We start from the raw sequence: 17,985 nt of genomic DNA, 5'->3' as shown, positions 1-17,985 counted from the left end.
TCAGAGCCTCCCAGCAGACAAAGCCCCGGGCGCCGACGGCTTTACAGCCAAGTTCTATAAAGAGTATGCTGAGATTCTTGCGCCTCATCTCTTGGAGGTGTTCCAAGAAGCCCTAGAAGATGGGATCTACCACAGACCATGAGAGAAGCAGCCATAATTACATTACTAAAACCAGGTAAAGACCCCACTAACTGCAATTCTTTCAGGCCACTTTCCCTCGTCAATTTAGACGCAAAAATCTTCGCCAGACTGCTGGCCAACAGACTACAGCCACTACTGCCAATGATAATTAGGCCAGATCAATCCGGGTTCGTGCCAGGACGGTCCACCTCACATAAACTCTGCACGCTGTTCGCTCTGCTCCACTACCTTAGCCCCGCATGTACCTGCAATAGCCGCACTACTAGATGCTACCAAAGCATTTGATTCCTTAGAATGGAAATTTCTGTTCACTTTGTTAACTCGCCTAGGTCTGAGCCCCATGTTTATACAGCACATAAAGCTACTGTACACCCAACCCACAGCCCGGATCAGAGTGAATGGGCTAACATCATAACCCATTAAAATGACTTGCGGCACGTACCAGAGGTGCCCGGTGTCGCCACTACTATTCGTGATAGCAACTGAACCACTAGCAGCCAGACTCAGGTAGCACCACACCAACTGGAGCATTGGCTTTACCATTAGGGGGCTCATAATATCCATGTCTGCCGACGATATTACTCTGTATTTGGTTGACCTGGCGGCAAATTTAGAACCTGTAACCAGGGAGTTAGTGAGATATGGGGGCATATTGGGCATCCAGGTAAACTGGGCGAAATCCATCATTCTTCCACTTACCTCAGGCACAACAGTGTTTAACACTGAGTATCCGATCTCATGGGCTGACGGCCCGGTTCGTTATTTGGGGATCTGGATAAGCGGCAACTTACAAGAAATTTGGTTTGCAAATTATGGCAGAATGATTGATTGGGTTGAGGATAAAATAAAGAGGTAGAAGAACCTACCGCTCTCTTTGGCGGGGCGCATTGCAATTGCTAAAATGACAATACTTCCCAAACTGCTATATTTATTCTCCAACATCCCGATACCACTGCCCACACATTTTTTCAAGCGCCTCAGATCACTTATGATAGAGCTGGTATGGACTGGTAAACAACCTAGGATAGCTTGGGAGATCCTCACATTTTGCGCTATACGCATATAGTGCACAGGCCCAGTTCTTACAATTCTGGTTATACCCAATACCTTTCCAACCTCCTGTGGCCATAGAAATTGATACGGTAACACCACTCCCTCTGATCACTGCACTTTATAAGGAATACACACACCCACAAAAAGAAATCGACACCACAGAAGCATTGAGATGGGCATGGCACGAGATACGCAAAAGGGCAAAAATACCCAACCTATATGCGCAGGCCATGCCGCTAGTAATAACCCACTTATCACCCCATTGCTGGACAGACAGGCACAAAGTAGGGCGAGACTACACAAACTGACAAATGGTACAGAAGGCCAATTTTTGACGCTCCACAACAAATGTGTAGTACAACACAGCCAACGGCACTTGACACCCCATTTTACTAATAAGATCAGCATTTCGGGCCAAATATACCTCGTTCCCCAGTGCACCTTCACCACTGCCAGCCCTAGAACATATGCTAACAGTGAATTCTACCCGCAAGCGTGTGACGCGCATCTATACGACCACCCAGAGAGAATCCCCAATCGTAGTTCCAATGTCTCGCATGAGGTGGGAGGCGGATGTGGGAGAGCCAATCACAGAAGAACAGTGGAGGTTGTGCTGCAGACAGCTGGAACAACTATCCCCAAACTATAGGCTATGACTAATCCACTTTAAATATATTCATCGCCTATATCGCACCCCCACACAATTACACCGCATGGGATTGAAAGCTGATGCGTCCTGCTGCCGCTACAGATGCTCAGAGGGAAAAATTTCCTACATGTAGCGTGGGAGTGTGGATCTACGCCCACTTTCTGGACCACAACACTCAACCATATTGAGTCCATCACCGGGCAGTCAATACCAAGGACCCCCATGGTGACGCTGCTATGCTATGTACAAGATACCCCACCTGCTGTGAGGCAGTTAACGGCAATGTTATTATTGCTAGCAAAAAGACACGTTGCACTACACTGGGGAGCAATAACCCCACCAACAACACAAGCCTGGGTTAGAGACATTACATATTGCAGGAACCAGTTGACCTGTTACTGGGAGCTACTGCCTGAAAGGTCCCGCCCCAAGGACATATGGGCTCCATTTACGAGCTGGCTACAACACATAGTTATAGATGAGATATAGTAACTCATGTCAGACGCAATGAGTAGTCACCTTCCCATCCATGTTGGCAGACAAATTGTAAAAGATACAGGTATACTGTTGACACAATATTAAAGAGGATAAGTGCACTGCAAAAATATTGATGCCCTCCCCAACCCACACCATGAGGGTAACGCTGTACGAATGTCACTGGCTATGTACTTACCTGTTAACAATACTGTGAACAATGTGGCATTGTTATGTAAACTGTTAATGTTCTCTTATGTTTATGCAAAATATCAATAAAAGAAATTAAAAACAATTTTTTTTATAAGGTAACAAGGAGAGATAAATACATATCCATTTAGTGGCAGATTTGTACAAAGTGAACTCTACTTAATCAAATTGCATGATCTTAGGCAAATATTTTATTTCACAGATCCTCCTTTTAATTCATTATCGCATCAGTGAGTTCGGAAGACCAGCTGAACAAAAGCCTACTGTGTTTGATTTCCTGGACTATGTGTAATGTTGCTCTATCTACAATAATCTGAGCCACATACAGGGTTCACATGACAACTGTTTTGCCTCCTAATTGACTAATAGTTGCAGGGTGGGGCGGGGGCGGGATTGGTTCAAAGTTCGTTTCAAAACTTCTAATAACTATTTTTCAGTGTGTGCTATAGTGTGAAGTATTAATGTCAAAGCTTCCACATGTTAAATACACTTTTTTGATTTTTGCAATGACTTTATAATATTTTACGTAATGTATTGTGTATGATTTACATGACAAAATTTCAAGGCTCAGCTCATGCACAGGCTTTAAAAGTCAAACTAGATCACTGGTTTGCCTCTAGTTCACCTCAAACTGTTAATTTATTGGCTCGCCTACCTCTATGGAAATCCACAACTTCTGCCCAATCAAAACATGCACTCCTGGCTACCAAGATGTGAACAGAGCCGCGCCGCACTCTGTAGCACTTGTGAAAGCTCTTATCTAGGTTGACTAAATAACGTCTGGCAACAGCTGTGCTGTCAAGCCAGACCTAAAAATGGCAATTTCCGTAGTCTAGCATGTTCCTCACTAGAAAGTTAGGACTGGCTAAGGTGTCATACATAATCTGTGACCGGTTGGCAGCTTTGCACGCCCAGCCCCACAATATGTTGTTGAAGTAAGATACCAGGGGGCCTAGTATCTAGGTATGGTGATGGCTGCTGCGCCACAGCGAGGTATCTTTGTACAGTAGCAGCAGGTCACGGGTCGGGGGTACACGCAGGTGGACGGTGTCCATCCACTTTTTTCACAGGGTGGACGCACTGAAAAAGATGCTGAATTCGTCCTGATGTGATTTGCGAAAACACCGGGACACTTTCAGCAGCGCCTGCACATTCCTATCTGCTTTTGATCAGCAACAACGTGCAGGCGGGGACGGGAGGGGGCTCTCTTATTTGACTCCTGCTGGGCCTATAACAGAGGCAGAATTTGAGGGGTCATTAGGCCTCCTTTTGTTCGAGTCTCCTGGCTGGCAGCAGTCAGGAGACTCAAACCTAGAAGCAAATGCAGCAGAGGGGAAACAAAGGCTCACACCTTGTTAGCACCTCACACATACTTAAGAGAGGCAGCTTTTCACTTTGTTCAGGCACTTATTAGGAGATATGCATGCGCTGTAAGAACGTCAGATGTGTTGATCTTTCCCAGTATTTGCTCAAAATAAATAGCATTTATATAGCGCATACTACCCCTGAAGAGGTGTTGTAATAGCTTAAATATCACTATTTTTTCTTTTAAAGCACTATGGGCAGAGGGAGCTTTACGCTGACAAAAGGCAACATTGGTTTATGTGAAGATTACAAAAGTGTGAATCTTCTGCCTAAATCAGGATGGTTTGCAAGTATACTCGAAATGTGCTCAAATGTACTCATGATAGACCTACTAAACGTATATGTGAGGGCTTAAGATCTGATGTCACTTCTTGTGATGCCACTTCCTGTGATGTCACGTGATGTGATGTCACGCTCCTCACGCGCCGTGATGTCACGCGCCGTGTTCCACTTGCATACTGATTAATTAGGTTAGTCCCCTCACTTCTTTTTTTAGGACTTGTGCCCTGCGTAGCAGAGTGATGTTTCTCCGTTGAATTGTGCTACTATTGTCAGGAATTTACAGTGCAGAAAAATAAGACCACAAGCACCAGAATGCAAAGCGAAAACATGCTCATGGTGACTTGGCAGAGATTAGGAGCTCTGGTGCGTGGAGAGGTTTGTGATGGGACACGTCCTGGGGGCTACTGTGGCTACTGGAGGGGCTAAGGGTCGCGCACAATTGCAGCTATGACAGGGGCGGCCTAATTATGCTCAGGCACTAATAAGACATGCAGGTACTCCGTCCGCGCCGTCAGCCACGTGCGCTGACGTCGCCATTTATTTATACCCCCTGGTCCAAGCCCGACCCAGGGAGTTGCTGGTGCAACATATTATTGCAGTGGTCGGGTGGCTCACTACATCCCATCTATCCCACGGAAAATGCAATGATACCATCAACACAAACATAACATAACAATGTACATAACAGTTCTTTCCTTGATGTGCTCATGTTCTCAATGTCCACTACCAGCGGAATCTTCAACAAAAGAAGTCTCTCAGGCGACTACTGGGGTTAGGATTTCCCCTCAGTCCATAATGTTGACTACCTCAGTGATTATCTTCTGTTGTGTCCCATGGCTCAACTTGTCCCTGGATGTCTCCTGTCCGTTCCACAATGATCTCCTCACACTCCTCTCTTGGGGTGTCTTCGACTCCTTCCTGATGTGAGGCGTCACACTCACTCCACCCCATGGGTTCAAACTCCGTTACCGGCTCCGCCATATCTCGTCCTTTCTTGAACCACAACGCATTGCGTGTTATCTGCCGGCAACCTCTTCGCACTGTGACCATGGACCCTTTTACCTGAGTCACCTTCCACAGCTCCAGCTTGTATGGTGTTCGAAACCCAGGATGCCGGTCCTTCACCACCATGAGGTCCCCCTCTCGTATTGTCGACGGGCGGGCTCCTCTTCTCTGACTGTCCCGGTCATTGTTGCGTCGCCGCTGATCTTGGGTTCGTTCCGTGTCCAGCACTGCAGGCGCCCATTGGTCACTCGTGGGAATGCTGTCCCTCACAGCTCGCTTCATGAGTAAGTCACTTGGAGCACACTGGGTAGTGCAGTGAGGGGTGTGCCAGTAGGCTCTTAAGAATTGGTGCAGGCAACTCTCCAGATTTTCCGCCTGATCCACTCCAATCCTCAATGCCTTGTTTATAGTCCTCATGAATCTTTCGACATCCCCATTGGCTTGCGGCCATTGGGGTGTCACTCGGCGATGCTTAATCCCATGCTGCGCCAGATATTCTTTGAAGTCTTGTCCCTGAAACGGCGGCCCATTATCCGTTGGTATTTCTTCGTGCATCCCCAGAAGTGCAATTATCTTCTCCAGCACCGGCTGAATGCAGTCAAACGCCACGGATGTGACCACCTCGAGTACTGGAAACTTGGAATGACTGTCGACCATCACCACGGTGTGCCTTCCATCAGGGAAGCAAAGTCCAGGCTCACTTTGGTCCACGGCGTTTGGCGAGGCCCCTCTGTGATTATGGGTGCCACAGGCGGGTCAGCTCCTGTGATCAAACATGCGTGGCATCCTCGCACCTTTTCTTCTACCAGGCGGTCTAACCCTGGAAACCACACCTTATACCGAAGTCTGGCCTTGGTTTTCTTGACTCCCTCATGACCCTGGTGGGCCAGGTCCACTGCTCGCTTCCAGAGTTTCGCCGGTATCACCAGTCGGGTTCCCCTGAGGATTATTCCATCGCCGGCTTCACTTAATTCCTCTCGGCACCTCCACCGGCTCTCCCGGCTCTCTTTTTCTTCTGCCCTTAGTCCTCCAGACCCCTGCAGGAACCATTTCCACTGATGGTTGTGGAGTGTCTTCCTCACATCTTGCAAACACCTGTCCTGCTGGGTAGCCTCTTGGATTTCTTCTAAGAACAACGCCTGTGGGCACGCCACCTCCACGATTTGCCGTACAAATGATTCTGTTCCTTCGTCCACTTCAACCTTGTTCCCAGAGTGAAGAGCTAGTGGGTGCCTTGACAAGTAGTCTGCCGGATTGTTCACACCAGGGCAATACACTACTTCAAACCGATAATGTTGGATCTGAACTGCCCAGCGTTCTATTCGAGGGGGACCATTGCGGGCAGTTCCATTGAACAGTGGCGCCAACGGTTTGTGATCAGTGACCACGGTAAACGTGCGCCCACACAGGTAAATGTCAAAGTGCTGGCATTCCCATCAAATTGCAAGTGCCTCCCGCTTGATTTGAGCATATCTCGTCTCCACAGCCGTGAGCGCTCTACTGGCATAGGCGACGGGCACCCACTCATTTTGTGCGTCATTTTGGAGCAGAACTGCCCCCAGGCCCACTGGGCTGGCATCCACTACCAGCTCCGTCGCTGTTCATGGTTGGAAATATGCCACTGTAGCTCCCTGTAGCAGCGCCCCTTTTATTCCGTTGAACGCTCGTACCTCCTCATCTGTCCATTGCCATGGCACATCCTTTTTCGTCAATCTCCGGAGCAGTTCTGACAGCATTGCATGGTGGGGGATGAAACGGCCACAGTAATTAGCCATCCCCAAAAAGCTTCGGACCTCGGATTGTGTTTGGGGAATTGCCGCCGCCCTGATTGCCTCTACCTTTGCTGGATCTACCTGTAGGCTTTTTGCAGAGAATCTGTATCCAAAGAACTCGACTTAGTTGGCATAGAAGTCACACTTGGTTCTGTGTAGTGTTAGCCCCTGCTCGACCAGCCGCTTGAGGGTAGCTTTTATACGGGTGTGGTGCTCCTCCAGCGATTTGGAGAAAATGAGAATATCGTCGCTGACATTTATCACTCCTACAATCCAGACAAGGCCTCTCTTACCGCATCCTGAAACACCTCTGCGCTGACGATACTCCAAAACTCAGACGCTTGAACCGGCGGAGCCCAACATGTGTCGAGAAAGTTGTTATGTATCTACTCTTCTCTGCCAACACGAGCTGGTGGTAGTCGGAGTTCAGGTCCACTTTTGAGAACCATTGTGCCCCGTTGATGTCCGACACGATCTTATCTATTGTAGGGGTGATATGCCTCACTCTTCAGGTCACCTTGTTGGGTAGTCTCATGTCCACACATAACCTGATTGCCCCCGGCTGTTTGGGTTTTTAGCGCTATGACCAGTGGTGACACCCATGGTGCTGGCCCTGACACTTTTTCAATTACTCCATCCTTCTCGAGGCGTCCAGTTCAGCCTCTACCAGTGGGTGAAGATGGAACGGCACTCTGCGGTGTCGGAGAGCCACTGGTTTGATGGTTTCGTCAATGTGGAGCTGGACCTCCCCTCCCTTCAGACATCCCAGTTCTCGGAACAGTTCGGGGAACTCACTAGCACCACCTCTGCTTGTGACTGGTGAATGTGCCTTGCAAACATTACGAGTCCAAGATCCTCAGCAGTGTGGCAGCTCAGTAGGGAACCAGCCCGATCACATGTGACGTAGAACTTCGCGGGCGTCGCTCTGTCCCGATGCTTGACCTCAACCTCAATTACTCCTTGGAGCGGGATTGGTGTATGTCCTCCATAGGTGAGTATTTTCGCTGTGGTGGGAAGCAACCGAGGTCTTGGTCTGAGCTCCTTATACTGCGCCGCATCCAAGATGTTCACGGATGCCCCAGCGTCGATGAGCGTTTGAATGCAATTGTCTCCGATCCATACTTGACACAGTGGTGGCGGTCTTCTTGTAGCGTTAGCTCCTCGAATGTTCGACGCTACAAAGACATTGTCATCGTCGTCCTCCTCGACACCTGCCACCGTCAGCTTCTGGCACCTGCTGTCCATTTCCTCCACCTCCTGAATAGCTTTGGCGCTCCGTTGGAACCTTGGACCTTTGGGCCAACTTGCCCCCGATCTTGCTGTGCTCTGGCACATTTTCGCAAAATTTCCATATTTGTTACACTTAAGACATTGTCGCCCCTGCGCCGGGCACCCTCTCTGGGAGTGATTCACCAGCCCACAGTTCCGGCACCCCTGCTTGTTCTGTCTCTCTTCGGTGCGCTTCGTGGGATCTGGGCCTCTAGTGTGCGTCTTCCTGATTGCGTCCACCCTTTCTTCCTTGATAGGAGTTGGATACAGTGGCTGAGTAGTCATGGATTTCTCGGCCAATGCCGACTCCATCTCGCCAGCCCTGACGTCTGCTAGTTTGTGGGACCTCCCGAGAACCAAGATGTTGTCTAACAAAATTCCAGGTTGTCGTAGTATCAGCTTGCGCAACTCCAACGATTTGCGTCCTATTATGAGTTGCGCCGTCTCAAACTGCCGATCAATCCCCACACAGGTACTCGCCAGTTTCCTCAGACGTGCAAAGAACATATCTATAGATTTGTCCTCCTTCTGTTTGGCTTGGCGCAGTTTGAAGTGTTAAAAATCCGGATTAACTTGTGGATCAAAGTGTCTATTGAGAGCCCTAACAGCCTTTTCATAGTTGTTGCCATCTCCCGTGTCCAAAAGGTCCAGGAAGAGATGGTAGAGTTCATCCCCCCCCATCAAAAGCATGGTGGAGCGTTTTACTGCATTATCTGTCTCTCTGGTGGCCACAAAGTAGTTTTCCAGTTGGCCCAACCATTTGCAGTGCCGCCGTGGCCAGGTTCGCTAGCTGACTGAACTCAGGGAGGGTCTTCACTGCCATGCGGGGTCCTGGTCTGCCTCAGCCGCTCCTGCATCCTGTGGCACTGCCACTGCCTCCTGTGTGGTCATGATTGTCCTTATGGCACAGCTGCCCTGTTACTTTGCCTGCTAGTTCCTGTGCTGTCCACCACTGGCACCCTCACCACCTGCAGCCTTCTCCGATAGGCACCCCTCAGCCACGACCAGTGGGCGTGCTCTCAGCAATTCTCCCTGTACACCTATGGCTTCACACTTGTCAAGCAGTTGAGTTTTCTCCTCCAAAACCCCTTCTTAGCAGTCTGCCTCCCCAGCTGTGATAATCTGATGCCTCCTGGCACCCCTCTTCACCTGCTGCACCAACCGGCGATTCTCTGCGCTCTCTGAGCGCCTCGGTCGCACCTCGTTGCTTCTCCGCACTCTCTCCGAGCACTCGGGCTGCACCGGGCTCACACTGCGCACCGTAGTGAAGGCTGCTCACACGCCTCCTCCAGGCCGCACCACTATAGGCCTCACACACGGCCCTTCACACTGCCGTTCTTGCCCGCGTGGTCACCTTACCGCGCTCCAATGTTCCCCCGCAGTGTCCGAACTGCCACTCCGCACTCAGGCTGCCGCGGGCAGTGGTTGCCGCCTCACGCCTTCGCGCCTGCCACCAACGCCGATCTGCGTTGCGAGAGGCGGGCGCGTGGGCTGCACACTCTTCACACCTCGTCGCCAATGTGATGGCACGTCCTGGGGGCTACTGTGGCTAGTGGAGGGGCTAAGGGTCGCGAACAATTGCGGCTATGACAGGGGTGGCCTATTTATGCTCAGGCGCTAATAAGACATGCAGGCAGTCAGGTACTCCGTCCGCAACGTCAGCCACGTGCGCTGACGTCACTTTTTATTTATACCCCCGGTCCGAGCCCGGCCCAGGGAGTTGCTGGTGAAACATAGTATTGCAGTGGCCGAGTGGCTCACTACAAGGTTAATACAGAACACGATGATGAACAGTAGATGCAGAGACAGCAGGGGTGGCTGGGTTTAAGAGGCGCTCGGACTAGCTGTGCTGCCTTTCTCCCTTCATCTACTGGCTGCTTAACCGCCGAAGGCCTGGGTTGGAAATTTTGGGCAGCAGACCTGTGATACCAGAGGAGATACTCGAAGTTTCAGCAGGTTAGCTGGGCTGTAGTTTGGAGACGGGCACAGAATTGGGTACATTAGGGGTAAAGAAAGGAAAGGATATGAATATAGGCGTTGATGCTGTTGGCAGTCATGCAGGTAGTGTGCTCGGACAGATGGGGGATCACAGGGAATATTAGGACCATGCAGTGGATAAAATGAGGAGCTAAGTACAACGTTGCATGTATAAATGTTCTAAAGGGCAAAATAGTGCAATTGAACGACTCTTGCAGACACTGGCCCTTATGTAAGGCACAGTGTACCCCAAATGTATGCAGTCACTTTCTGTCAGAACACGTGCCGCATGTCTTTTGAGGGAAGCTGTTGGGAGTGTGGTAATAACAAGGCTGGGTGTGCTAGAGACGGTGCTGAAGCAGGAGTACTGGATGTCTGGACTTCCTGTTTGACTTGCACCTGCCTGTCATCCCTTCCCTGCTCTTCGTAGTGCGCCCTTTCCTTGGCCAGGTTGTATAGGTGCTGAAATAAAACTAATGCCGCGGTATGTAACGCAAACACTGCTCATGGGCGCGCGCAGGGGAATCCTTGTTGGGTCTCCAAGGGCTGTGATCTGTTTTGCGCTGTCGCTGTGTTTGTTTCTGTCGCGGGGACCTGCTTTGCAAGGTGGATCCTGTTGAGGTGCGATGGTTTCCATCTGGTTGACTACTGGTTGCTATTCTGTGTGTATCCAACACAAACAACGCAGGGAGCCCAGAGGTCGCGTCTATCCTGGGCCCTCATCCGAGAAGCGGAACGCGCTACTACGGCCTTAGTTCGAGTTACTAGGCACTGGCAGGCAGTGAGATGTGACAGTGACGAGGCGACTTCCTATCAGCTGGAATGCGCGTGGCAGCCCTGTGCCAGTGGGCCAAGACTGGCAGCGCACGTGCGCGCCCGCTGCACAGCAAGGCCTAGAGTGGACAAGACCACAGGCTTCATTGCGGGAGGAATCCTGCGTCAGCAATGGCACCTCCTGGCAGCTCTGCCCCGCTAATCCAGCCCAATTCAGATAATGCACCTAAATACTGCAGCTCCCCCCGTGGCATTCCGGAAACAAAACACAGCTCTCCCAATACACACCACAAAAAACACCCCAATATGGACACCTTCTGGCAGGTTGGCGGGCTGCATTAGTTTCTCAATCCGGCATCGCGCTTTAGTACTCAAATTGAGGGTAAGGGAGCCCCAGGCGCGCAACACCCATTGGACTCAAAGGGCTTCAGCCCCCCCCCCCCCCCCCCGCCCCCGTCGTGTGTGGCAGCCCGGGATGAGACAGCTTCCCGGGCACACCCACAGCTGCACACGAGTACTTCACAGGTCTTTAAAAGACCATTTGCATGTTAATGAGGCCTTGCTGTTGTTTCACCCCTTCTAAGGCCCCCTGCAGATCCACTCTGCCTATTGCTCACCCCTTCTAAGAGCCCCTGCAGCTCCACTCTGCTTATTGCTTAAAAAGATTCAGCCTCTCCCCCCCCCCCGAATTTTTTTCTTACCCCCCCCGCCCCCCCCCCCCCCCGCAAATTTGGCTCTAGTTGCGCCTCTGGGGAGCCCTATGCAAAGCAACGACAACCAGGGTCTGACTGGGACAGAAAATAGGCCCGGGCACCAAAATAAAAGTGGCTCCCACCACTGAATTAGGCAGCTGCAAAAGTGGCCATGGTTGCAAATTGGGTCGGTTTTGACCTTATGGAATGTATGCTATATTGGTGTTTCGAAAGGTATGGAAGACTGGATGAATTTGTGCTTGCTACGGGCTATGTTTGTTTTAATATAAGGGAAATCAACAGTGAAAACTGGTCCAGCGGACCTTAAAACAGGCCCACAGCCAGCCAAGAAAGCGGCCCACTCACAGACCTTTCAGACCAGCCAATCAGGCACTGCCTGATTGCCCCGTAGGCCTGACGACAATCCCAATATATTGATAAGCAACCCGCCATGCACTGTTTCCATCCCAAAACCCTGACACAGGTCCAATACTACACCAACCACCAAGCAGATCTGCAGCACCACCTACGACAGCAGAACTGACATCTTACACGCTGCTCACTCTTTCATATCTCAGAAGGAAGATGGGGCACGGGATACAGCGCACCAAATGGCCACACTAAGGTGGATGCTCTAGATGTCCCAGGCCCCATATAATTCTGAGCCTCAAGCTGGCTTTATTGTTGTATGGGCCTGGATGTCATGAGACACTGGGCCTGATAGATGCGCTTGATGCTGTTCGGGTTTTTGTCTCATGAGGATCTGGAACAGGTGGCCAGCCTTCGTCTTACAGCGGCCAAAATCCCAGACGGATCTGGACAAAAGAACCTCACCTATCCAGGCATGAATGTAGTGCAGCTTGAACCAGATACAGCAACACAGCCACCCATTGCGGTATAATTGTATTGAGACCTAGACCCATTAGAACAATAACAGTTCCCACCAAAGTATAAACCCAAGGAGACCGGATCAATGAAAACAAGCCCCTCTACAGAGGTATGAATCAGAGACACGAACCAACTACAACGTCAAGTACACACAACTAGTTTGAACCTAAAGAGATCTAGACCCATCACAACTATAAGGCCATCTGCCCAGGTGGGAGTCTAATGAAACATAGGCCATTACCCACACACTCAGGTTCGACCTGAACGAGGCCTTGATAACAATGCGTGAATCATCGCAAGGGCCATGGTTCATTTGCAGGAAGGCCAACGACCTAGGTATAAATCTCATGATATCTCAGACCAGTCCCTTGGGCACTCTGCCACCACCTCTTACAACTCACACAACACAAAGCACATATAAAGATAGCCCTATCATAACTTTCAAACCGTCAGAACTGCACCGGCGCTCTCTCTATGACCGAACATTCCCGGTAAGTCAGAGCTCCCACACCTCAGGAGATCCAGTGCTCACCCCACCATCAGGGTGTCTCAGGTGGGCACGGACTGGGCTCCAGAGAAGACTTACCTCACCGTACTGCTCGTTGACCTTCTGAATGTCGCCCTTTACGACGTTCGTCTCGTTCAGCAGGTCTTGCAGTAGGGCCATGATCTGGGATAAAAGCAGAATATACGATTAGTAATATGTTTGTAAAAGGCACACGAAAGAGCACACGTTTACTAAATGCTACCGTTATAGATAATAATTAACTAGCCCACATGTCCGAATAACTTAATTTGTAATTGTATATTTTTATTTTAAGGGTAAACGAGGTGCCTAGCACTGTGCACACTTTTGCCGTGTTCCAAGATTTCTCTACCGCATCTATCTTCCCATTCAGGAAATGAACCATCAGAAGGTATGACGTAAATCCTGCTGCCATAATGTGTTTACATCTCTGACCATCGAACCTGTCATTCAGCCTTGCATTTGTGTATCAGTCATCTCTCTCTTCATGTCCTTTCTATGTGGCCATGCCTACGTTTCGTGACCCGGAAGTGAAGGGAAGAATTCGTTAATACCACTGCAAAAAGTTTTTCCAGAGATCCCACCCTCCAATCTTGCACCTATTCCCACTTCTGCTTTCTGAGAGTGACAAGGGAGGTTGGGGCATTACTGTAGAGCGACGCTGCATGAATGGAAGAGACAGTCACGCCTTACGCCCTCTCCCGCAGCCGCCTCAACCCATACGGAGCAAGCACTCTACCTCACATTGAGTATACACTGAATTACTGAAGGGCTAAGTTGTTACTGTCAGTGCTAAGATATCTTTTTAGTGAAAGGCCTTAGTGGAGTAAAACCACCAGGACTACTTTCCCGATAGTTTGTTCATCATCTGTCTTTCCAATGGTGCTCTCCGTCCAGTAATAGCATTAATTCCTGTCACCGGGTTTCTGAACTGGATCTTACTAAATAGTTTTGTTATTTCCAAGTTTCTGCGATATGGAACCTGTGGGTATTGCTGAATATGTTCAGCTTCTAGCGGCACTTCTTAATCCTTGTGCTTTAGGCAAGGCGGGAGTGTGTGGATGGAATCTTCAGCCAAAGGAGACCTCCTTTGCTTCGTATTCCAGAGTGGGAGCCAGTCATAGCCCCTTCCTCAACTGAGGGCTTACTTATTCATCTCCTTATTCCGTGAGTTTTGTATAGTGATAACAACAAGGGGATTTGCAGCCACTTCAGAGCGCTATGAGGCTGGTTCAGGGAACTTTTGACGAGCTCAGCTCCCAAGGTGCTCCTGGAATTCTTCATGAAATGCAGACATATTGATCCAAAGCTCCTAGAAGACACATTGTGCAAGGAGTTTGAACTATCCCCTAGAATTGTAGTGTTGAATGCAGAGCTGCATTCTTGAGGGTGTGATTGCTGAGTTGAGTGAGCAGTTTTGGAGTAGAACATACTAAAGTTGTGTTTAATGTACGGTTAATTTGCTGAGCGGACAATGTCTGCATTGAGTAGACAATCTGTAAACTGCATCAGATCCGGATGAAGTTGTGCCACAGAAGCAATGCCGCAGTAGGCTGGATGGTTGTCTCAGAGTCCATCAATAAGTAGCATTAACACACCTTACTCAAATGGAAAAGGTTTGTGAAACTGCGAGGTTGGTGAACTCAATGATTAAGCAGAGGATTGACTCTACCAGATACACTGCCAGGGATAAAAGTATTGACTATTTACTTAAAGTCCGTTGTCACTTGCGCTCACACCACCATTGTTCTCCAAAAGGTTTGACTGTCCATTATTCCACAATGGGGCGTCTTTACATACATGAAAACAAAGCCCTGTGTTCTAGCAGGATAAAATATAGCAGAGGGTGCTACCTCAAGGACAGCAGAGTGCAATATCTCAGTGATGTAAGATTTTTGAAGCGCGACGGATTTTGACAGTTAGGTATAACAGTCAGAATATTAACATGGGCTTCATTAGTTAGCTCAATGAAAACTTTGCTAAACCTCTGGTGAATGCTCTCACTCAGATTAAATATAAGTGGTTGTTCGATGGCACTCGTAAAGAAGGCCTCTGTGCTTCTTGACTCATGGCTTAGTTTTTTTTACGCTGTCCTGATTTCATTTTTTAGCACAAAGGATTGTCCTGTGGGTTGTGATGGAAGCGAGCCAGTGGGCTGAAAAGGAATTGATCATACAAAAGGAGCAGTGTGCTTGTGTAGCAGATCTGACAGTATGTGGGCCACACACATATATTGAATGCATTGGAACTATGTATTTGAGTGCATGAGACATGAAGATAATTTAGGTTTTTTCGTTTTGGGCATGTCCATGTCCATACTACACATTTGCACCTTTGCTGACTAATTTCATAAATGATGATTATGATGGTATAAGAATTATTTTACATTCTGATACAGTACGTCTGTATCATTCTGTAACTGATCTTTTACATTTTTAAGTGTCTGTGTTAATGCATGATGAGCTTTCCCTAAATTTCTATTGTTCATTATTAACCACAAATGCACCCATGATTGCCTTGTCTAAAAGTTGTGTGTGCATGCCTGTGACGGTGCGGGCCTTTATGTGTGTAATATGCCCTCTTCCCTCTTCCGTGCAATTCTCTCACAAGTATGAAAGGATTTTGGTCAGTCATGACCCACTGCTGACACCACACTGTATTGTTGTGAAGAGAAGGTCATGTCCATCACCCAGTACTGTACCAGGGCATGGCATTAAACCACCCATCACCATCTGAACAGGCATGGAATAACTGAAGAGATCTGCCACATGAAGCTGGCCAATGGAGGACTTTCATTTGGTTCATCACTGCGGGTCCCAAAAAGGTACATACTATAACCGCTTTTGACATCTCACAATGGCAATAAGCTATGGGATGATAGTAAGAAAGGTCCATCCCAGCAGCTCCCTGATCCATGGCTCCCTCCAACCTATCGAAAACCAAAGGAAATGATGGACGGAGTGTTGAACATTGCAAGCACTCACCCCCAGTCAACTGATCTGGGTTTAATCCACCACCGTTCTTTAGCCCACTCTGCCACCCCAGTTCAGACATGGCCATATGCAAATCAGTCTGACCCTGTGCCTCATGGGAACATTCCAGCCCGAACTGCCAAGCCAGGTCTTCCCTGGACCGGAAACAAGCTTCCTAGGACCGGTTTCTGGCATTTCAGCCGTCTTCAGCCAGGCTTGCTTGAATCCAGTGGCAAAGTGAGCAAGGGACTCACGTCTGAACATACTCTGCCAAATTATGGCGAACAAAGCGAAAACCAAAGGAAATGATGGACGGAGTGTTGAACATTGCAAGCACTCACCCCCAGTCAACTGATCTGGGTTTAATCCACCACCGTTCTTTAGCCCACTCTGCCACCCCAGTTCAGACATGGCCATATGCAAATCAGTCTGACCCTGTGCCTCATGGGAACAGTCCAGCCCGAACTGCCAAGCCATGTCTTCCCTGGACCGGAAACAAGCTTCCTAGGACCGGTTTCTGGCATTTCAGCCATCTTCAGCCAGGCTTGCTTGAATCCAGTGGCAAAGTGAGCAAGGGACTCACGTCTGAGCATATCCTGCCAACTTATGGCGAACAAAGCGAAAACCAAAGGAAATGATGGGCGGAGTGTTGAACATTGCAAGCACTCACCCCCAGTCAACTGATCTGGGTTTAATCCACCACCGTTCTTTAGCCCACTCTGCCACCCCAGTTCAGACATGGCCATATGCAAATCAGTCTGACCCTGTGCCTCATGGGAACAGTCCAGCCCGAACTGCCAAGCCATGTCTTCACTGGACTGGAAACAAGCTTCCTAGGACCGGTTTCTGGCATTCCAGCCGTCTTCAGCCAGGCTTGCTTGAATCCAGTGACAAAGTGACTGTGTGTGTGTGTGTATCCAGGGAGTCAAATATCTTCCAACCAGCTGTTTAATGTGATACGATCAGGCCATGTACAGCATATCTGAAGTGGTTTTCCAGGTTCAAAACACTAGAGTTGGTCTATTCGCTCCTACCCTAGACAGATTCCCTGAGCTCCAAGGCTCTCACGAGCCCGGCTTCAAGGCACTTCTAACATGTGAAGGTCTGGAAGGCATCATCTCAAGCTTCTCTTTGCCACCAGCCGTGGCTTTGGTCTTGGAAAGCCCTCTATAACTCTTTATGAAGAGAGGCAAAACACTGGGTTGTCAGAAAGCTGCCAAAGACAATACCTCGAGGCAATTCGATCCTCTTTCTTCCACCTTTTCTAAAAACAAAAATGCGGCCAGTAGAAGTGTCTAGAAGCAACTTTGTCGTGCTGTGGTTTCTGAACAGGGAATTTAAACTAATCCACATCACACTGATCATTCTGGCAGGAGTATCCCGTCATATGACAGCAAAGTCAATCTGGGTCTCTTGCTCCCATTTGCGTGCACATCACCTCATGGATAAGTCCATCGCTTAACAAACAAGCATTTGTAATGCAAAAGGTCTCGTCTTTGGGACCTTATAAAGATTTAGTAATGCAGCATATTGTGCGGCCATGGAGCTTTCAGCGTGCCAAGTCGCTGATGAGCTAGCGGTGTCCTGTGATTTTGGGCAAATCACTTAAAATACAAGCAGCGATCTTGGATGGGTGGTGGGTGCGGGGTGAAGGGAGAGACGGCATAGGGCGAGCAGGAAACAAGACGCAATGGTGAAAATGAGAGTGGGCACATCGGTAAAACAATTATTAAACCCGCGATGCAAATGCAAACTGAAACACGAAGCACAGTGTCTGTGAAGCGGGCCCTCCTGTGCGGATACACAAGCTGAGGCATACAAGAAAAAAAACAGTGCGCACAATGGAACCTATATAAAAAAAAAGAAGACCTCGTGTAACAGGGGCAGTCTCCTGGGAGGGTTTGAATCACAAAAAGGCGGGACTAATTAAGCATGC

The 17,985-nt window shown here is 49.1% G+C and overlaps 1 protein-coding gene across 3 annotated transcripts in view; it reads right to left on the bottom strand.

Moving 5' to 3' along the window:
* QRICH2 (glutamine rich 2) overlaps positions 1-17,985 on the bottom strand; it is a 450,378-nt gene that overhangs the window by 304,587 nt on the left and 127,806 nt on the right. For all 3 annotated transcript variants that reach the window (XM_085616929.1, XM_085616930.1, XM_085616931.1), the window contains exon 2: positions 13,138-13,221. In XM_085616929.1, the coding sequence (XP_085473055.1) occupies positions 13,138-13,221 (84 nt within the window). The remainder of the gene's footprint in view (positions 1-13,137; positions 13,222-17,985) is intronic.

This window comes from Triturus cristatus, chromosome 7, assembly GCF_964204655.1.
Source record: "Triturus cristatus chromosome 7, aTriCri1.1, whole genome shotgun sequence".
Lineage (NCBI taxonomy): Eukaryota > Metazoa > Chordata > Amphibia > Caudata > Salamandridae > Triturus > Triturus cristatus.
The sequence above is the reverse complement of the archived record's forward strand: the minus strand, read 5'-3'. Positions and strand labels throughout refer to the sequence as shown.